Genomic DNA, 20974 nt, shown 5'->3' on the forward strand with positions numbered 1-20974 from the left:
TGGACCCCTGATGAGGCCTATAGTCTAAATCAGTGTTTCTCAATCCTGGTCCTCAAGGCACCCCACCCTGCATGTTTTCCATGTTTCCCTGCTCCAGCACACCTGATTCAAAGGAATGGGTAGTCCTCAGCCTTCTGCAGAGCTTAAAGACCTGACCCATTCATTGGGTCAAACACTGGTCAAGATAGTCTGTCCTGAATGCTCAACTGTTCATCTGCCTGTATGTTGGTCAAAGGGTCAGAATCATTTAAATGAATTGCCATATGAAGAATCCAATCTGGTTAGAACAGGTGATTTTGTTTTTGTTTCCCTGCATGATACTTTGTCAGAGCCTTTATGTTTTATGTGACAGTAATTAATTCAAAATCTTTGTTCTTCACTCCTTGCAGTTTTAAATTACAGGGTTTCTACACAGTCTTAAAAAAGTATGAAAATTGTTTTTTGTTTTTTATTTTCAATTCTGGATACGTATGGAAAAAAAACTTTCTTTACAGACCATTTTCACTATTCTGTTTTTTTATTTAAAAAAATCAATCAACGTTTATTTTTATATAGCACCTTACAACAACCAAAGATTGACCAAAGTGCTTCACAATTCCAGAAATAGATTTAAAAGTAGATTACATATAACACAAGACAACAACAAAAAGGTGAGCCACAGCTTCAGTGAAAAGCCAGTTCAAATAAGTATGTTTTTAATTTGGCTTTGAACTGAGGTAGGTCAGTGGTGGTACGTAAATCAGAGGGCAGTGAATTCCAAGATTTCGGACCTGCCACTACGAAAGATCAGTCACCCCACTGCTTACACCTGGACCAGGGGACCTCCAGTAGCTGTTGACCAGCAGAGCGGAGAGCTCTTCCAGATTGGTGAAGCCTCAAGGTTTCATTTATGAAGGGGGGTGCAAGGCCATTAACTGGGTTGAAAACAAATACGTTTTTAAACTGGATCCTACATTTAGATGATGAAAATCCTAATTTCTGTAAAACTTAACTGATCAAAAAAGCAGAATGCTTTCCTTAAAATAAGTAAAATATATATGTAGCCACCATGATGTCACATCCTGGTTTATCTGACATTTTGAAGCTTCAAATCCCTTTCTTTCAGTACACTCGACACAACACATGGGGAATGTGCCATTAAATCTCAGCATCTCAGGACCTGAGATTTCCTCTGTCAGTTCCACTGCTGAAAACTGCTCTCTGCTGGAAGTAGAAGTGATCAGAACTGTCCCCTCATAAGTTTTACAGCAGCTGTTATGTGATGCTGGTCCATACTGGATCTGAGAGTCCTGAACAAATGGTTATGAACATTCAAGTTAAAAATGCTAACTTCATGCCAGGTAATGCAGTCCCTTCAGCCAGGGGATTGATTCCCATGATGGATGGGAAAGATTTTTTTCAAGTCTTAATTCTGCCTGAAAACAGTCTCTCAGTTTCTCTGATTTGTATCAATGAATATCAAGTATGCCTTTCGGCATATCTATCGCTTTTCAGGTATTTACCAAATGCCTCTAAGCAGCATTGGCTCCCATCAAGAGTCACAGGCATCTAGACCCTAGACTACTTGGACAAATTACTGGTGTTTGCATACCTGGCTCATCATGCCAGAGTTCACAGAGCCCTGTTAATAAAACACCTACACTCTTTAGGATCTTTTGTAAATCAAGAGAAGAGTTAACTTTCCTTAGTCAGAGAATCTATTTAATGAAGCTTGAACTTGACTCCTTAGAAAATGATGTACCACTGTCCTAATGGAGGGTATCAGCAGTCAATATCTGTCACAGCCAAATTGTGTTGCGTCACTCTGTCACTGCCAACCCCTTTTAAGTCTCATGGCCTTGAAGAGAGCAGTAGTGCTACTCAGTCTGCTAATTATAAAGAGGTTCCAACAATGATTTCTCCTCAAGCAGAGACTCCCTGTGGGGTACGGGGCCCAACTACGAGTCATGCAGTCCTCTCATTGAGAAGGTGAAGCTATGGCCATCACAAATGCTGACTGTCAAGGCTTTTTCTCAATATACCTGGACGGGTGTCTTGGGGCATATCTTCACAGCTTTGTGTTATGAGTATACCAATTGAAAGGGAACTGGAGGTTGTGCGTATAATCAGTGTTCCCAGAGGGAAGGAAAGGAGACACGGCACAGGTCAACCCCCCACTGTGGAAAGCGTTGTTGAAGTGCAGTGTAGTTTGAGAAAATTAGATTGTGCAGTCATTCTTATACCTTTCTGAAGGGTGGTGTCTCCCTGAACTGCAGTTTGTTGGGAAAAACTGATTCTATGCATTGTTATTCACACTATGCCAATGGCAGCAATTTACATGTTATAATGAAAAACATCTTAACCCAATTATTTAGACTAAAATCTACCTGCTTGGGAAAGTAGTGAGGAAATCAGTGAGAATTAGTAATTTTATCACCCACTACTCTCAATTAGAGAGACTGCAGCATACATGTACTTTTTGCATTGGCCTCACTTTTCAGATGTGCTGGCAATGGGAACTAAGAGAGAAGGAACTATTGGAAAAAATATATTTTTATTCATGTTTTATCATGAAAACACAATTGAAAAAAAATGATCAGTCAAGAACATTTGCGTTGGAAGAATCTGTAAGTATGGGATTTTGAAATGGAAGACGTGAAATTATTTCTGTGATACTGTTATTTGTCTGCAGATTGTTTTTTGCATCAATTGTACCACAGAGACTCGTTAAAGATTTTGCAATCATCCTTATGCTACTTCTATGCTCCTTCTGCCATGCAGTTTGCATGCTAAAATGAGACAAGTCAGCATAAAAACACACTAACATATTCTCTGTTGCAGCTTGCAAGGAATAAATCTACCTGACATTTTGTAAGTTGAAAGATATTCTTCAAAATGATGTTAAAAAATCCACTCTGGAGCATTTCTGAACAATGCAACTGTATAAAAACTGTATGACAAAATGATAAGATACTATCTCAGTGTACCATGATCAGTTATTATTGTGTATGTCTTGTGGATTTTTATGAAATTGAAAATTATATAAAATTTTCACAGCAGACATAGACACAGAAGTACAGGTGTGATGAATTAAATAAATGTTGGCCAAGTTAATTTTGGTTTCCCTGTAAATTATGCACGCAACTACCATCTCCTTAATGGAAATTTGCCACAATTATGTATATTATATGCCATAAATATGCATTATGCACTTGTATATTTCTTGCTATGATGTAAAAAAATGTACTGCAAAAACAAACTTTCGGAGATACATATAATTTAATTCACACACCAAAGTAAATGCACAACTATGAATTTATCAATGAAACTGAACTGAACTCACTATACTGGATCACCACCAGTTTCTCCAATATTGAAATCCTATGTAAGACAACAAAAGTTATCAAGATCATCATAATATGATTACTAATATGACTGACAAATAAAGGGCTGTCTAACCTAATGTGCAGATCGTGTATTTGCTAGATTGCACTCGATTGAACTAGGCTAAGACTTGAGATGAGATGGACTATAGAAGTGCTGAATACAGAGCCATGCCGACGGTTATCTTTCAAATGTTGTGCATTTGAATGAAAAAGCAAGTGCTTGTTTGAAGGAAACGGAGAGGTCACAAACTACAATCTTGAAATTAAATGAACAAAGAGATATGAGTAAGCACAGTGATTTGCTATGGCAGTTTAAAAAAAGACTAACTTATTCATTAATGTTCAATGTAAGTAGCAGGAATATAAATGACTAGTTAACTCTTAAATTAGTAGAGAGAAGAATCAACAGAAACATTGCTTGCTGGGTATTATACAAATTACTGGAACATCCCTATAAAACTTCAATGTGCAAGGACAGTTTTATGAAAAAAGATAAACTGGCTGGCTGACCCAAACCGTTCATTGAGGTGTGATATTATGTTGCTTCATTCAGGGCTTAGATATGTTGCGCCAAAATGCAAAACAAATCTGGTAAAAAAGAAATGTATTGCTGCTGTCATCAGTTTTGTAATTTTGAAATATTTAAAAATATTCCCTGTCGGCATGAAAATTATTGTATGTTGTGCATTACTGTTGTCTGCAAACCAGATTGCCCTTTGGGGATAATAAGGATAACTTGTACCTTAACCTTATATCTTGACAGCAAGACAGCGAAAAACAACAGCTAGTTGCTCACCAACTTAAAAAAAAAAAGTTAGTGAGTCTACCACAGATCTACCAGCTTAGATGGCCAATTGGGGGGTTGGGTCACAAGAGACTGGTCGAGGGTGTGTTTCTTAAAAAGGTTTGTCAGTCTGACTCTCACAGCCTTTTCCATAGCACTGTTCTTCTACCTTACTTCTTTTTGCCATCCACTATCTACAAAAAAAGAAGAGGGAAAAAAAGCTTGCACTTCATTAGCAAGCACAGACGGGTGAGTGGGATTGTCCCATTCCCTGGGGAGAAAGGTGGAGCGCACTCAGAGAAGAGCACCACTAATTAGACATAAGGGGGATAGCCACTGAGCATTTAATTGCACCACTGACTCAAAGCAAAGCATTTATTCCAATGTGCCACTTGTTAAGGTAACAGTCTTTTAAAGGCGAATGAGAAAAGTAAGGGAGTGAGTGGCACTTATGTTGCACCCTCCACAGCCATCGTCCATCCTCCTGTGGCTTTCATTCTAGCTGTTGTCGTTGTACACTTGGATGTTGGCGGTGGTGAGGGTTACCATGTGTTAGTATGTAACCTGTACCCAGGGGAGAAGGCAGGGAGAGGTACATCTGTCTTTATTGGTTCGGTACTGTAGTTTACCACCTAAGAACTACCAAAACCAGTCGCAGAATTTCACTAGAACATATATATATATTTTAGTTGTCCATACATTTTCCATTTGATATTGAACCTCTGTTAAGATCATTTTTACCAGATGTTGAATATACATTTTAAAAAAGTATTTTCTGGAGTGAAAATGTCGGGGGCAATTAGGGAATTCGGTTATGTACTGATAGGGTGAATTGGTCCTAACTCACACTTCACAATCTTTTTTAATTTTTAGTTATTTATTAATTTTAATAACATCATAACACTTATAACAGATTTCAAAACCATATTTGTAAAACTCAGCAGGTGTTTCTGCTCAGTTTGGTTTACAGTCCTTCTCCATTCTCCCCACAGTAATGGCTCAGCCACTTCTGAGGATTTGTTTTGGAAGCTGGATGCTCTGCAGATCTTTATGATGGACCTTCACTGGCCAGAGCCAGAGTTTGCAAAACATCTGGAGCAAAGACTCAAACTGATGGCCAGTGATATGATGGAGGCCTGCGTAAAAAGGTCAGACCAAGAAACTCATACTTTTAGATCAGTTGTTGTATGTTCACATCCAAAATAATCATAAGGGACACTGCACCGACATAAAATTTGAGGAAATTGGCTGCTCACCTGAAACTTTGAAACTTATTTTGTTGTAAGCCTTTTATTCAGGAGACGTACAAATTAAAATACTAAAATAATTAAATATTTTTATACAGTTATATACTTTGTTCTGTTTCCCTTGTTTTTTTAGAACAAAATCTGCATTTGAAGCCAAAATACAGAAATCTAGTAAGTCGACAGACTTCCGGGTGCCGCAGTCTGTCTGCACCATGTTCAACGTGCTGATGGATGCCAAGAAGCAGTGCTCCAAACTCTGCGTGCTGGACTCCAGTCAAGAGGTAAACTTATGTGAAATTGCAGGGTTTGAGTTTCAATTTTAGATTATTTGTATTTTTTAACAAAATAAGAAAATTGTCACAGATCTTTGCACTCATATACAGGTTTTGGATGTCATAAAATTACATCAGATTGCAATACCATACCACTTATTTCTAGGTTTCACTTGTATAATACTTAAAGGGGAATTCCGGTGTTTTTAAACCTAGACCTTATTTCTGCCATGGAATACATTTATCTACTCATCGGGAACAGTTTGGCGAAAGTCAGCGAATACATTTACATAAGTATTCACATTGTTTGTTCAATACTTTGTTTAAGCACCTTTGGCAGCAATTACAGCCTCAAGTCTTTTTGAGCATGATGCTACAAGCTTGGCACACCTATTTTTGGGCAGTTTCCCCATTCTTCTTTGCAGAACCTCTCAAACTCCATCAGGTTGGATGGGGAGCGTCGGTGCTCAGCTATTTTCAGATGTTCAATCAGGTTCCAATCTGGGCTCTGGCTGGGCCACTCAAGGACATTCACAGAGTTGTCCTGAAGCCACTACTTTGTTATCTTGGCTGTGTTTAGGGTCATTGTCTTGTTAGAAGATGCACCTTTGCCCCAGTCTGATGGTCCAGAGCGCTCTGAAACAGGTTATCATTAAGGATGTCTCTGTATATTGCTGCATTCATCTTTCCTTTGACCCTGACTAGTCTCTCAGTTCCTGCTGCTGAAAAACATCCACACAGCATGATGCTGCCACCACCATGCTTCACAGTAGGGATGGTATTAGCCAGTGGATGACCAGTGCCTGGTTTTCTTCCAGACGTTCTGTCAAAGATTGAACTCTTTGGCCTGAATGCTTAGCGTTCTGCTTGGCATTCAGAGTTCAATCAGAGTTCAATCTTTGTTTCATCGGACCTGAGAATTTTATTTCTCATGATCTGAGAGTCTTTTTGGCAAATTCCAGGCGGGCTGTCATGTGCCTTTTACTGAGGAGTGGCTTCCGTCTGGCCACCATACAGGCCTGATTGGTGGAGTGCTTCTGGTCACCTCTCTGACTGAGGCCCTTTTACCCCGATCACTCAGAATGGATATGCGGCCAGCTCTAGGAGTAGTACTAGTGGTTCTGATCTTCTTACATTTACGGATGATGGAGACCACTGTACTCATGGATCTTCAATGCTGCAGCAATTTTTCTGTAACCTTCCCCAGATTTGTGCCTCCTTACAATCCTTTCTCGGAGGTCTACAGACAAATCCTTGGACTTCATGTCTTGGTTCGTGCTCTGATATGCACTGTCAAAAGTTTGCAAAAGTTTTTAAAAAAAAACCTTGTTTCACTTTGCCATTAGGGGTCATTAGAATTTTAGGTAAAACATTACTTTTAATCCATTTGGGAATAAGGCTGTAACATAGGATATTGTGGAAAGAGTGGACCGCTGCAACTTTCCGGATGGATTGTATATATATATATATATATATATATATATATATATATATATATATACAAAGGTTTGTTTCGTACTCACTTAAGTAGTGTTTTTGTTTGTTTTTTTTTTTTTAAGTACTACCTCTTCTTCTGCATGATCGAGGTCAAGAGGAAACCTTACTCTTATTCATTACAACAATGTTATTGTTATTTCAGCAGCATTGATGCAATGGACACAAGTGCACATTTCCTTATTCACTCGAAACAGGAGTCATTTGGAAGTCCAGCTGCACTGTTTATCCATGTGCATGATTTAACAGTCCATAGAGCAAAGTTATTTCAGAATTTGGAACAAGATTGTGATTCTCATGAGCAATTAGTTATTTTATCATAGAACAGAATAGAAATATACTTTATTCATCCCCTACGTGACGAGGCAGTGTGGTGAATTTAGTAGGGCTAGATTTGGATTTGGTGCGGATCAGATTAATGGCTAAATTACAATAAGATTGAGTTATTCAGCTCATGTAACAAGCTTACTCCGACAAGAAATTGAATCGGATCGGGTTACTTGCGATCGAATTAAGACCCCAGGATAACTCGATCCGACTGCCCACTTAACATGCCTGGAGACGACAGTGAATAGGATTGAGCGCTCTGCGCATGCTCAAGATTTTTTCCCGCGATCATCACCCGGAAGTTGAAGGAGACAATATTACTGTTGTTGTCACTGTCATCAGAAAGAAAGAAACAATGCCATGGATAATGCGCCGTTGTGCATCGCTTTTGTGTCATAACCATGCTCATCTCAAATATAGAGGGATGTAGCTTCATCTTGCTCTTCGTTCGCCATCTTTCTCGAATGCCTTAGTTTTGTTGTTGTTGGTGGTCAACCAGAAGTGGCTCTATTCGCGATAGTTGAAATGGGTACAGCGCCACTTATCTACTGTGGTATTGCATGATTTGTGCCAGTGATTCGATTCATTCACCACCATGTAACAAAGGATAATTACCCTTGCTCAGATAAGGAGCATAACCCAATTATAGCTATAATCGAGTTAATCTCATCATGTAAACCCACTGAATGTCTCATTTCAGATTGAAACTATTAGCACTGGTTACCTTTACCTCTTACACCTTTTGGACCATTTTCACAGCAGCACATTTGATATAGATTGCACACAAGTGATACTTGTGACAAAAATCCTGGTTTTGTTCAATTTATACAGAGCTATGATTGTGATTAGTGACATCTATGTTTATTGTAATTTCAGAGTGCTTATTGTTCCTTGTATACTGAAGCAGTAAAAGGGATATAACTGCACATTAAGAATCAAATGATAGCTTGTGTTGGTTACGCTTTTTTTTTTTTATCTTCGCTTTGCACAAATATCTGTGGTGCTGCTAGGCTGGTTGCCGCAGTCAGTTTTGTCTTAGGTTTTGAAAACTGAATAAAAGTGTCTCTGTTAAATAGATGCCATCTTCTGACTGTATTCAATGTACCTTTTTGTAGTTTTGCAACATGTGATAAATACTGGCACAAGGAAAAGTAAAAAATGTAACTTGGAACATTTTAAAATAGTCTCCTTATTGGCAAAATATTAACAGATTTTCTAGCTCAAAATCCAATTTAGTTCATTTAGATGGTTTGCAGGTGTGTATATTTAATTCAGTTTACATTTCAGAGCTCATTGTGAAATTATTTTTTTACAAAGTGAAAGTGCATAAGTTTTAAAATAAAAACTCAGATCCCTTTTAATTCTTTCCATAGACTCACCAGGTTGAGTCAGGCTGTTAGATAAGCATAATTTTCCCTCAAACATCAAAAGAAGCCGAAGGAGAGTTCAGATGTATCCGTGTACACTTGAAAGAGCCAAGTACTCAGCATGAGCTTCTAAATGGATGACCGTGAAGTTTATGTGAAGCAGTGGCCTTGGCATCATTCAGGACAAAGCCCTTGGCCACTGACAGAGAGCTAAGCTCTGGTTCCCTTAACCTTAAGCTACTTAACTTCTCTAGTTTTCACAGTCCTCTGCAGCCAGAAAACACAATTTGGCCATTTGGTTTTTGCCTTAGTCCATGCACATACAGACTACTTCACTTCATAGTTTCAGGTAACTTTGCAAAAAATACGTTGATTATTTGAGTTATAATTTGAAAAATAATTTTCTATGCAGTTTAAATGCGTCATCCTCATACTGAATACATTTCTATACTTTCTGTTGTATATGTCATTTCCAATAATAATTACCCTCCTTACTGATTAGTTGTCAGTTTAAGTATAGCAGAAATGTAAACACGTGTAAGCAGCATTTTCCTTATTTGCTCGTTGGATTTTAGACACCATTGCTTAAAACCTTTAAGAGTGATTAAGTATATGCAGGAAAATACACAAAATTTGTCCTCTGCATTTAACCCATCCACCTTGGCACCTCCCCGGGGAACCTCGGCCGTAACACCCCTCCAGCTGTCAGCTCACCGAGTGGCGAGAGTGGGAATCAAACCACCAACCCTCTGGTTGTTGGTCAACCACGGCAAAAACATTCAAACTACTACTACTACTAATACTAAAACAAAAACAAAAACTACTGAGGAGCTAGAGGCGGCGACGGTCTGGCGACTGGGCTGACGTCCAGCGACATGGGACCTGGAGCCGGCAACGGTCGAGCGGATGGTTAGATGACCAGTGACGAGGAGGCTGGAGAAAGTCCGGCAGACGGCCAGACGACCAGCGACAAGGAATCTTGAGCCAGCGACGGCCGACAACACGGGAGCTGGAGATGGTCATCCAGCGACGTGGGAGCTGGTGACGAACCGGCGGCAATGAATCTGGAGCCAGCAACGGTCTGGCGGACGGGCAGATGTCCGGCGACGTGGAAGCTGGAGCCGGTTCTGACGGACGATCAGACGTCTGGTGAAGAGGAGACGAGCCCCCCTTGGCCCCCTCCGGAGCAGAACCAGAAAGAGGCGAGCCTGTGGAAAGGCTTCTTCTGGAGCATGTCCATAAGATCCCTAGCCACCTACAGTCTCTCCCAGGAACCCGCCCCCTCCGTCAAGCAGTCACAGAATCCCATGATAGCCTTCGGGTTTCGTTGACGGCCTGGAAATCTGCTGGGTCCATTTTCAGGTTAGATCCTTCTATCAACAAGTGTGATGGCGTAGAGGTGATGAGGGGACCCAGATGCAGATTATGAAGTTAAACTTGATTTATTTAAATAAACTGTAACAAAAGACAACAAAAAACAGAATTCAAAAAAACTCACAAAACCTGACATGAACAAGGACTGTAACAAAAACCTGATGGAACATGAATGATGGTGAGGATCTGACAATGAACAGGAACCAACTGGGAGATGAAATACAGAGGAAGGTGATTAGTGAGTGAAGGCAGCTGAGGGAAGAAACACAGGTGACATGAGTGAAGCTGATGGCAGGACAGAAGAACGAATTAGGCAAAAACACAGAACATGACAAATAATGCAAAACATAAGACTCCAAACATGACGGAAACATGACAGACATGACAGTGCATGTTTTATCACACTATCATTGAAAGTGCACTGTTCTATGCTGTTGTCTGCTGGGGGAGTCGCACAACAGACAAAAACTGTAGGCGTCTGGACAAACTGGTGAAAAAGGCTGGTTCTGTGGTAGGCAGAAGGCTAGACCCTCTCAACTCTGTGGTGGAGCAATGGATGAGGAGGAAATTATATTCTGTTTTGGATAATAATAAACATCCTCTCCACAGCATCCGGGCAGGACAGAGAAGCAGCTGCAGTGAGAGGCTCATCTCACTGCGCTGCAGGACTGAGAGGTTCAGGAGGTCCTTTGTTCCCACAGCCATAAGTGACTGCTGACTTTGTTTTTCTCAAATCTATTCATTTATGTATTCATTTATAGTTATTATTATTTTTGTTATTATCTAATATACAATCTTTGTAAAAAAAAAAAAAAAAAAAAAAAAATTTAAGAAAAAATATTGAGTTACTTGACTAATTTTGAATTTCCCCCACTTGGGGATGAATAAAGTATTTTTCTATTCCATTTCTTCTACTCTATCCCAGCTTTCATTGGGCAAGGGGCAGGGTACACCCTGCACAGGTTGCCATTCCATCGCAGAGCCACACAGACAAGCAACCGTGCATACTCACACTTACTACTGCTGTCAATTTAGAGACACCATTTAATCTAACATGCATGTTTTTGGGCAGTGGGAGGAAGCGGTAGGAGGAAGCTGGAGTACCCAGAGAGAACCCACACATACACGGGGAGAACATACAAACTCATAATAAGAAATATTTAAAAAAAACTTTAACAAGCTACCTTTGATATCACGGGACATTCTACTTAGTTGCTGTTTTGGGGCACTGAAATAATTACTTAGGGCCTCATGTATGAAAGACAGCACAACTTTCATACTAAAAGAAGGCACCGTCAAAAACTTAAAAGTACATGAGACAAGGATTAGACAGGTGGACACACCTGATCCTGTGCACCTTTCATTATAAATCTCACTGAATGTTAAAGTGAGTGCATATGAATAAAACAATCTATTCCACATTCTTTTCCTTCCAAAAATTGGCAACCCCTGTTGCATAGGAGAAGAGAAAGTTCATAAAGTATGAGATTGAAGTGCTGATCACTGGTGAAAACCAGAAAGAAAACTGGACCAGAAACAAACTGAAAATAATGAAGTAATTACCCTGACATTTAATGCATGCAAAATACACAACAATTTAAAAAAGAAAAGTTGGATATGAAATGTGTGCTTCAGCAGGGTTTTTTTTCCATGTGAAAATCTAATTTACATCCAGTCAGCAGGCTGGACACAGTGATAGAGTGTAACTATGCTTGTTGTCCTATAATGAGCCTATCTGAGTCAAGCAGAGCCAGAAAATGAAGAGGAGACAACTGTCAGAGTAGGCCCAGGGTCTTCAAAGCATCTACCCATGTGCTACCGTGGGATCATAATGACACTGGATAGCAGCTGCTTTTGTCAGGGTATTTTCTTCTGTAAAGAGACAGATCTATCTACCTTGTCTTACGTGTGCCATGGAAAACTGCAGTTTTGACATGCTGTCATATGTTCACTTCACAAAAACAGAGAAAGCTGTCCACTTTACTGGCAGTCATTGTTGTTGCTTAGTAAAAAGGCATGTAAGCTGTGTTGAATAATTTTCCAGTTTTTTTCAGTATACTCAAGCAGAGAAGTTATGAAAATTGTTGACGAAATAGCATTTGCATTCAGAAATAAAGTAACTGTTAATTTGTTAAAAAAAACATGCTTCCAGGGTTTTATGATGTTGAATTTAATCCTAATTAAATTTTGAAACTAATTGTATATCTGCCCATATAACTGTGAACCTCTTAAATTCAGCACAGTTACTGGAATAGAAACATTATTTTGGAGACTTTTGTAAAGATTTTGTAATTTGGTGCTGGCAGCTGGCAGGAGTCGGCCAAGCCACGCAGCTAGTGAAGGCCATCACTTATAGTTATATGAAGGGGCACTGACACGAGGCGTTAGATTCAAGAGGCTTTATTTATCCAGAGGGAAATTGCTGTGCAACAGTTATGGAACAATGTTGTCATTGTAAAGTGTCATTTGGTATTTGACCTCAGGACGCAGTGTTTCCACTAATCCTCTCTCGACCTGAGATAGATGAATTAAACAGTCTGATGGCCACAGGCAGAAAGGACTTCCTCTGGCGTTCAGTCCTACAAAGAGGTGGAATGAGTCTGTTGCTGAAGCTGCTTCTGTGGGAGGTAAGCACCTGGTGGAGAGGGTAAGTGTGGTTGTCCAGGATGCTGTGCAGTTTACACAGCATCCTCCTCTCTGACACCACCAACAAAGAGTCCAGCTGGACCCCCAGGACAGAGCCAGCCTTTTATAAAGATGCAAGTCAAGGGATGCAACATCCATACTACACATAAGCATGTTCATTATCCCACTACTATTGTGATCTAAAATTAGAAGCCATGACAGGAAAAACATGGATCAAATTTATTATCATATGCCAAATTTACTTTTTTTTTCTCTAAAATTGTGAAACATTTCAGCAGAAACATGATGAGTGCTTGATGGCATCCAACATAACATTCAATGAAAATATAAATGACTAAATTCTGGACATTTTACAGCTGTCTACTTGAGATAGAATAATTCCATGAAGTCTTCAACAAACCTCAGTTTGACACCATGTTGCCTTAAATGATTCAGTTTTTCAGAATGAAATTCATTCTGGCTAAATAGTCCAACATCTGAATAACCTTGGCAGATAGATTTTCAGTGTTTGAATGAAAAATGACTTTTTCTTGTGAGCTTTTAAAAGATAAACTTGTTTAAAAGGATTTCTTTTAAACAAGTTTTCTTTCAGCTGGTTTATACATGTTTGATTTTTAAAGATGTCAATTTGAGAAGCACTTGGACTCCAACTGAATAGTACGTCAGGGTCTAAATACTCACAATTACTGTTTTATTCTGTGTCACAATAAAATTTCTGTCTGGTGTTGGACAACATGACACCTAAGATTAAATATTTGTGTCAAGGTTATGACTATGATAGAAAAAGTTAAAAACTACAATTAAAAGCAATAGGGAAAAGATTAGTGAAGATAGAATAACTTCTGTGAAGTTTAATTTATAGGACATCATTTGTGTAAAAGAAAAAAGCATGTATTTTCGTATAATGTTGCTATTAACATTTGAATACCACCATATTTTTAGCATCCCTTAACTATATTACAGTCTAACATATTGATTAGCATGAAATTTAATTTTTATATTCCCTGGTACTTATAAAACTACTCATCTTTAACTATATTTTGTGTTAAGTTAATAGCAAACTAATACTAATTTTTTCTCCCCAATGCTTTTACTCTATATGTGCACAGGGTCACTGTCAACCCAAAGTAAGTAGAAATCTTTCTCACAGGTTGGTGGATAGAGACAGTCAATCATCACGTTCTTACTTCGAACTTGTCGTACATGGACATTTAGTCAGGACTCTTCTGTGTCAGATTTACACAGTGTGGGCTCATAGGCCTCAACAGAAACACCTTTAAGCCTGAAATGAACGACATCAGACAGACACTAAATGGTCTCAGCAGGTGTTGTATATATTACAAAATCTGTTATAATGGTTACACAAAAAATGGAGGGAAAGTTTGTTAAAGAGGGGGAAAGTGTGTTGTCTAACATATAAAGAATTATTTTAGTGTTAGAAGATAACAAACTTCCCCATAGTCTCTAGTTTTACTTCTTTCTCACAATGTTGTTGGTTAATCAATACACCCAAGATATTGAACCATTCTGTGTTTTGTTTGCTGTGTTATATAATTTAGTTCTGAATTGCACAATGATGAAAAAAATGTCAATGTAGTATTCACAAGAAAAGCAAGCTTGAGTGAAACTAGTTACTGAAACTGTTTTAACCCTCATAAAAACCCTTGCATTTTTTCAGGCAAAGTTCTTACTTGGTGATTAAAATGATAACAGTATTGAGACAGTATGAAAACACTGACAAGACCTACAATTCCTCTCACAAGGAGGCAACAAGTACTGTGCCTAAAACATGATAAGATAAGAAAACATGAGAGAAAGCCACATAAGGTTTTCACACTACAAGGCTCCACTTCTAATGTGGAGGGGTGGCTGTAGCTCAGGGGGGAAGAGCAGTCACCCACCAATCAGAAGGTCGGTGGTTCAACTCTGGCTTCCCCAGGCTATATGTCGAATCGTCCTTGGGCAAGACACTGAACCCCACATTGCCTCCTGACGTATCCAAGCACGTAGTTATGTGTATCTTAAGATGTGCTGTATGAGTGGGTGAATGTGGCATTTAATGTTAGAAGCGCTTTGAGTGGTTAGTTAGACTAGAAAAGCGCTATACAAGTACAAGTCCATTTACTTGTGGCTACTTTGTTGCTTCAAGGAGAAGTTTCAAGAACAACAGCAGTTACCATGTTCTGTATCATCTTATATTACGTTATGCTGATCACATTATCAGGTTATTGGGATCCTATTAGAGAGTCACGGTCAGACCTGACTCAGGTCAGACCAGACCTGAACATTATTGTTATCTGTTGAAGAATATTCAACATTTATTGAAGAAGGTTTTCATATCAAATATTTACTTTAGAACTTGTTTAAATTGAGCATACTTTGTTTTTTGCGTTACATACTATATTTCCATTTATATCTGCATGTTTCTACAAATTACTGGACCCATAACCCTTTTTTCAGGTAATATATAAAGAAATATGTTATGGCTCAGGACTTTTATGCAATACTATATTTGTATATCTATACTATATTTTTATTTGAACTTACAGTCATTGTTGGCCTAAATGGCCGCATCCCAACTTTTTTGGAATGTGTTACAAGCCTGATATACAGGAGATAATAATGATGGAGGTACAATAATAATTATCAATGAAATTAAATTAAGCCCAAAGTTTCTTGGGTTCATGTTGTCCTAATGTATTATATATGAGTTGTTTTTTTTAATTTTACCATACCCCCAACTTATTCTTAAATGTTGTAATATACCTGTAATGCTGTGTTTGTTTTATGCAACTTAACGTTTGATGTATGCATTATTTTATTGACATCTTTTGTTTGCAGCCAATGGTATTAGTTAGCCAAGATTTAAAGGTTGAATAAATAATTGAGGAAATATTTGTTTTTTTAATGTAACATGAAAGCTCACACTGTTTGACTTATTTTTGTTGTCTCATGTTCTTTCCTGCTCCTCGTGTCCATCTGTTCTGCACGTTCCAGAGTGACAAACAATGGGTAAGTCCCTCCATCTTTTCATTACTTGTTTTTAATCATACAGTTCTCCCACATGATCTCTCCATCATTAAAAGTCTTGTTTGAACACATACCACACGTCAATTAAATATCCCACTTGATAGTCCCAAAGATTATCACCTCTCTGTGATAGAGCTTGAGTTACAGATTAAAACAAATATTGAAGCGTGTGTTGATGACGTGTGTTGATGACGTATGTGATGACGTTGAGGCCTCGTGAACCAGCCGTACCACGTGACTGGTTCAGGAAGGCTTCGTGCGTAATTCGAAATATAAGTGCCAGCGAAACGCAATGGATCTACCCTCACATTTTGTGGAATTAGAACCTTATGGTGCAAACTTATTGTTCATAGCTAGCTACCTTTTTGTTATGGAGCCAGCCAGAAAGTGGACATTTTCTTCTGTCTGGGAGCATTTTGAGCTGATCTTTTAACCTGCTGATAATTCTCTGAAACAGAATAGAGATACTTAATTAATTCCCCATTGATTCAGTCTTGTAACATAGCTACAAGAACACAAAATAAAAAGCATATATATTAAGTATAATAAGTACAATAATATTAATAATTATTATTATAATCATTATTATTATTATGGTGGACGACATAGTGAAGCCACGTTGTCATTTTAATCACCACCTGCTTTACATTTATTGTCCACTTGATGACGCAGTCAAGCAAATTGATCGCTGTGAAGCTTCGACCTATTTTTGAAGTACTTGGATGGAAAGCTTCAGTGCTTCATGAGGCTTCATCTCGTCATCACTAGTCTGGGAGACAGTTTGATTGGGTGGAGAATCCTGAAAACTGTCACGCCTTCATTTGGTTTGGTTCACTTTCACATTTCACTTTTGAATGTGGACCAAACTGCCTTTACAGCATTTTAAAGTTACAACAGCTGCTTGTTTGGGCCCAAACCAGATGTGCTCCTTTCCTCGACTAGGTCTTGAGATCCTGTCCATGAAAACCACAAATTGGCCAAAATAAACACTGATCAGGAAGGAAAAGAGCTTGAGGGAGAGGATAACCCAGCTCATCAATTGGCCAGGACCGAAAACAGAAATCCATTCCCTTTAGCCGGTTTGTTCACAACAATGGAGCAACACCATATTTATGCAATCTTGGAGTTTTTGTTTTTACTTTTTTGTGCAAACTTAATTGCTTCTTCATAAAAAGCTGCCCAGTATGAGCAGCAGATAGCAATCTATCCTGCATGTTGCTGTACGTGAGACAAATGCAGCAGTACCGAAAAAGATGGCAGCGAGCGAGAGACCATTGATGTGCTGTTGTGGTTAAAGATGCCGAGCTAGGTATGTCACATCCTCTCTGGTTCACTGGATAGTCCATTTATATTTGCCACTGTAAGCGAAATGCACCATGATTCACTTGCAAACAAACCGAGACCCACATTTTCAGGCGGACCAGTTTGCTTGCTTGGTCTGCACCAGAGTTCGGATAAGCTTTCACACCTGCTCAAATGTCTTAAAATTTTCACATGAGTTAGATCTAAAAAACTTGCAGATCTGACAGCAGGGACAATAGCTCAAGAATCAAAACAACATCGTTCAAATTAATTAATTGTTCACTTGAGTTGTTGTTTTCATGACATACCAAACATTTTCTTCTCTTCCTTGCTTGCTTATGAACATCACTATAGGAAAAAGGCATCAGGAATGGATTTAGAGGTAAAAGATGAGAGAGAAAAAGCCTTTAAGATAAGCCAGAAAGATTCAGCTGAAAGAGAACTGCCAGTGCCGACTTGTGGAGGGCAGTGAGGGGGGGTAATAAATTTGGCAGTGACCTCCCCAGACCTGCAGTTTGTCAGCGATCTGTGTGCTTTGTTGATTGAAATTTTTAATTTGGGTACTCTTTAGACAGCCAATGAAAGGGCATTGTTGCCCAGAGATGAACTCCCCTGCTGCTGCTGTCATTCAGCACTCAGCCCCAGCCTTTTTTCCCCTCTTATTTTTTCAAGAGAAAAGGTGCCATGAATATTTTTTCAGGGTGGAGGGGTGGGGAAAACGAGACATGAAATGGCAGATTAATTGAATCTTGTGTGAGTCTTTGGTCTTCGCAGCTGGACCGGTGCTTTAGAGGAATACAAGGCTGCTCTAATTGTAGGGAGATGCACAAAAAGTATCCTTCAGATTCCTTCGCTTTTAAACAGCAAACAGGAATGTTATTCAGCAACACAATACATCCTATTAGCTGCTTAACTCAGCAGTGCGACATGGATGGGGTGGTTTTTCATGCCTCGTCGTGTTGGGAGGTTGTCTATGTATGTTTGTGCACAATTGTGCATGAGGACTGTTCACAGAGAGTGTTGTAGATTTTACTTTCTGTCTTTTACAGCACAGACAATACTCTTGTGTATCAGGCAAGGAATCCTTTTTATTAAGTTTTGTATTCCATCATTTTCATGAAAATAATTAAATATTGCCTTTTTCTTCCTCCTTCCTATCTACTCCACAAACATACATCTTCACCACCAACATGTCTCCGGCACCACCGCTGTAACAGCAACAGTACCACTCCAAAATTGATGTTCTAATTGATGAGGCATTCAAAGAAATGATTTCTTCCCTAATCTGTAAGGTAAATAAAATGTTGCTCTCCAAACAAGTCCTCTTGTTGTTCTATAGTCTTTATTTTATTTGTTCATTCATCTTTGTAATGAGGTCCAGCCTTGCCTTTTTAAATTATCATGTTGAAATTTCTGTTAATCTTTTTAAACATGTATTGTTTCTTTCATTAACTTTTTTATGTATGTCATTCTAAAGAGTGTTGTAAGAACAACATATTAACAATATGTTTACTTTAATTATTATCAACAAGTTCATAATATGTGTCTCCGACCCCACCTCACCCCACCCCACCCCAGTTTACTTTGGTTTTAGATGGTGTCCTCTCCAAGCTCTCAAGATATGATGAAGGGACATTCTTCTCCTCAATTCTTTCTTTCACAGTGAGTAGCAGTGTTTTTGTTACCAAAAAATAGAGCCTAAACTGTTGGCTGCAGTTCTCAGGGAACAAGATCTTTGCAGCTGAACTTCAGTATAATTTCTCTTCTTCTTCCTATTCTTAGTCCCTCTAACTCCATCTTCCTTTTTTTTAATTCTTCACTGTGTCCATCACATATTTGTGCTTCTTTCTACATTCAAGCACTGCATTCAGGAAAAATGGAAAATATACCTATATACAGTATATCTATATGAAGTTATAGATCTATCTATCTATCTATTTATATGTATATATATATATATATACATACATAACTTATACATAACTTATACATACTTATACATACTTATAAATAACGCACAGCGTTGTTTTTTACTGACAAAGCCCCAAACCATCTGTCCTCCAACTTGCTATCACAGGTGAAAAAGATCCAGTGATGCTTAAACTCTTCAACTTGAGAAAGAGACTCATCTCTGACCCAGAGGAAGCCCTTTTGTCTCATTGAGAACCATTGCCCCGGAGCCTTTGGAGGCTCTGAATGTCATCCCAGCCACCTCACACACAGCTGCAAATAACTCAAGTGTGCATAAAAGGTCCTGGCTTTAGAACACAACAGAACTATAGTGTCTGCAAGAAGCAGGGATGCAACCCTGAGTTTCCCCAAACCAGATGTGCTCCTTTCCTCGACTAGGTCTTGAGATCCTGTCCATGAAAAACACAAACAGTATTGGTGACAAGGGCTGGCCAGTCCTGGTGAATTCCAGCATGCAATTTATACAACCTCGACTTTCTGCCAAAAATCCAGATACTGTTCTTGTTTTGGTTTACTGGGACTGAATAGCCCACAGAAGTTAATCCAGTACCCCGTATTCCCGCAGGATCCCCCACAAAGTTCATTGGGGAACACAGTCAAAGGTTTCTCTAAGTCAATAAATCACATGTAGACAGGATAGTCGAACTCCCAACACGTCCCTCAGCAACTCAAAGGTGAAGACCTGGTCCACTGTTCCAGGACATGGGCAAAAACCACACAGCTCTTACTGAATCCAAGGTTCAACAATCGGTCGTTCCAGCGTTTCAAGTTTAAGGAATAATCTTTCCAGGGGAGACTGGGTTCCCTCCCTGACTCTGCTCTTTCTAATGTACAGTGGCAATAAAGATGTCTTTAAATTATGTGGAAAGCAATAGTGAGCATAAGTTCTGCACAGAAATTAAAGAGGAATGGGTTTATTCCTAGCATGAACTAACTAGCAACAGATGTAACATAGGTAAAAACAACATTAGTATTCTTGTTCACTAAATTTGATATATTGGCATTTATTAACTAGTCAACATTTAGCTAACATTATCTACATGCACCAGCATTATTTACTCGGTTTGTTTGGAAAAACTGTGCAAGGTTTTTTGCCTTTTGCTGGCACTGGCTGATTTGCTGAACGTGATTATAATACACTGTGCAGCACTGCTCAGCAGCACGTCTCCTGCTGTTGGTGATCCACCGGATGCTTTCGTTAGCATGTGTACACTCATGTACGCAAAAAATGCGTTTAAAGACGGCTTGGAAAAACACGTTACTACATTAATAACGGATTAAAGGGTTGAAATGGCTGAAAAAAGTGCTGGGGACAGAAGGCACAGATACAGGAAGTGCGGTGAGATGTCCCACACATACCCCACACCCGTTACGCCCATGAACACAGGCCTCCACTAGATGTTCCCACGTCCCACTCATTTCCTTTTTGGCCTTTTACCAGGCCTGTCTAGCAGCCTTGGATTCATCCACCAATGGATCCAACTCACCAATAGGTTGACAGCTCTGCCCCTCTCTTTACCCAAATGTTCAAGTTGTATGGCATTAGGTCTCATGACACAACTACTAAGTTGATCATTGACTTTTGGCTTGAGTTTTGAGGTTGACTAATCAAGTCAATTAAAGTCGATTAGTCATAAAGTCATCATTAAACTAACATTAATCATCATAGCAGTTATTTGTACATGTCGTTTGCTGTCACACAAGCATTTAGCTACAACAAAACAAATCTTTTTTCATTATCTTTCCATCTGGTGTTTTTGCTCCGGAAGCCCAACATATTTATGTGACGGTTTAG

General features: G+C 39.0%; 1 protein-coding gene across 1 annotated transcript in view; it reads left to right on the forward strand.

Moving 5' to 3' along the window:
* cadps2 (Ca++-dependent secretion activator 2) overlaps positions 1-20974 on the forward strand; it is a 197867-nt gene that overhangs the window by 151736 nt on the left and 25157 nt on the right. Inside the window, exons 21-25 of the mRNA XM_072386456.1 lie at positions 5142-5297; positions 5530-5677; positions 15874-15888; positions 18426-18500; positions 18787-18870. Of these exons, the coding sequence (XP_072242557.1) occupies positions 5142-5297; positions 5530-5677; positions 15874-15888; positions 18426-18500; positions 18787-18870 (478 nt within the window). The remainder of the gene's footprint in view (positions 1-5141; positions 5298-5529; positions 5678-15873; positions 15889-18425; positions 18501-18786; positions 18871-20974) is intronic.

Source organism: Leuresthes tenuis, unplaced genomic scaffold (genome assembly GCF_036924035.1).
Source record: "Leuresthes tenuis unplaced genomic scaffold, fLeuTen1.0.hap1 SCAF_5, whole genome shotgun sequence".
NCBI classification, from domain to species: Eukaryota; Metazoa; Chordata; class Actinopteri; order Atheriniformes; family Atherinopsidae; genus Leuresthes; species Leuresthes tenuis.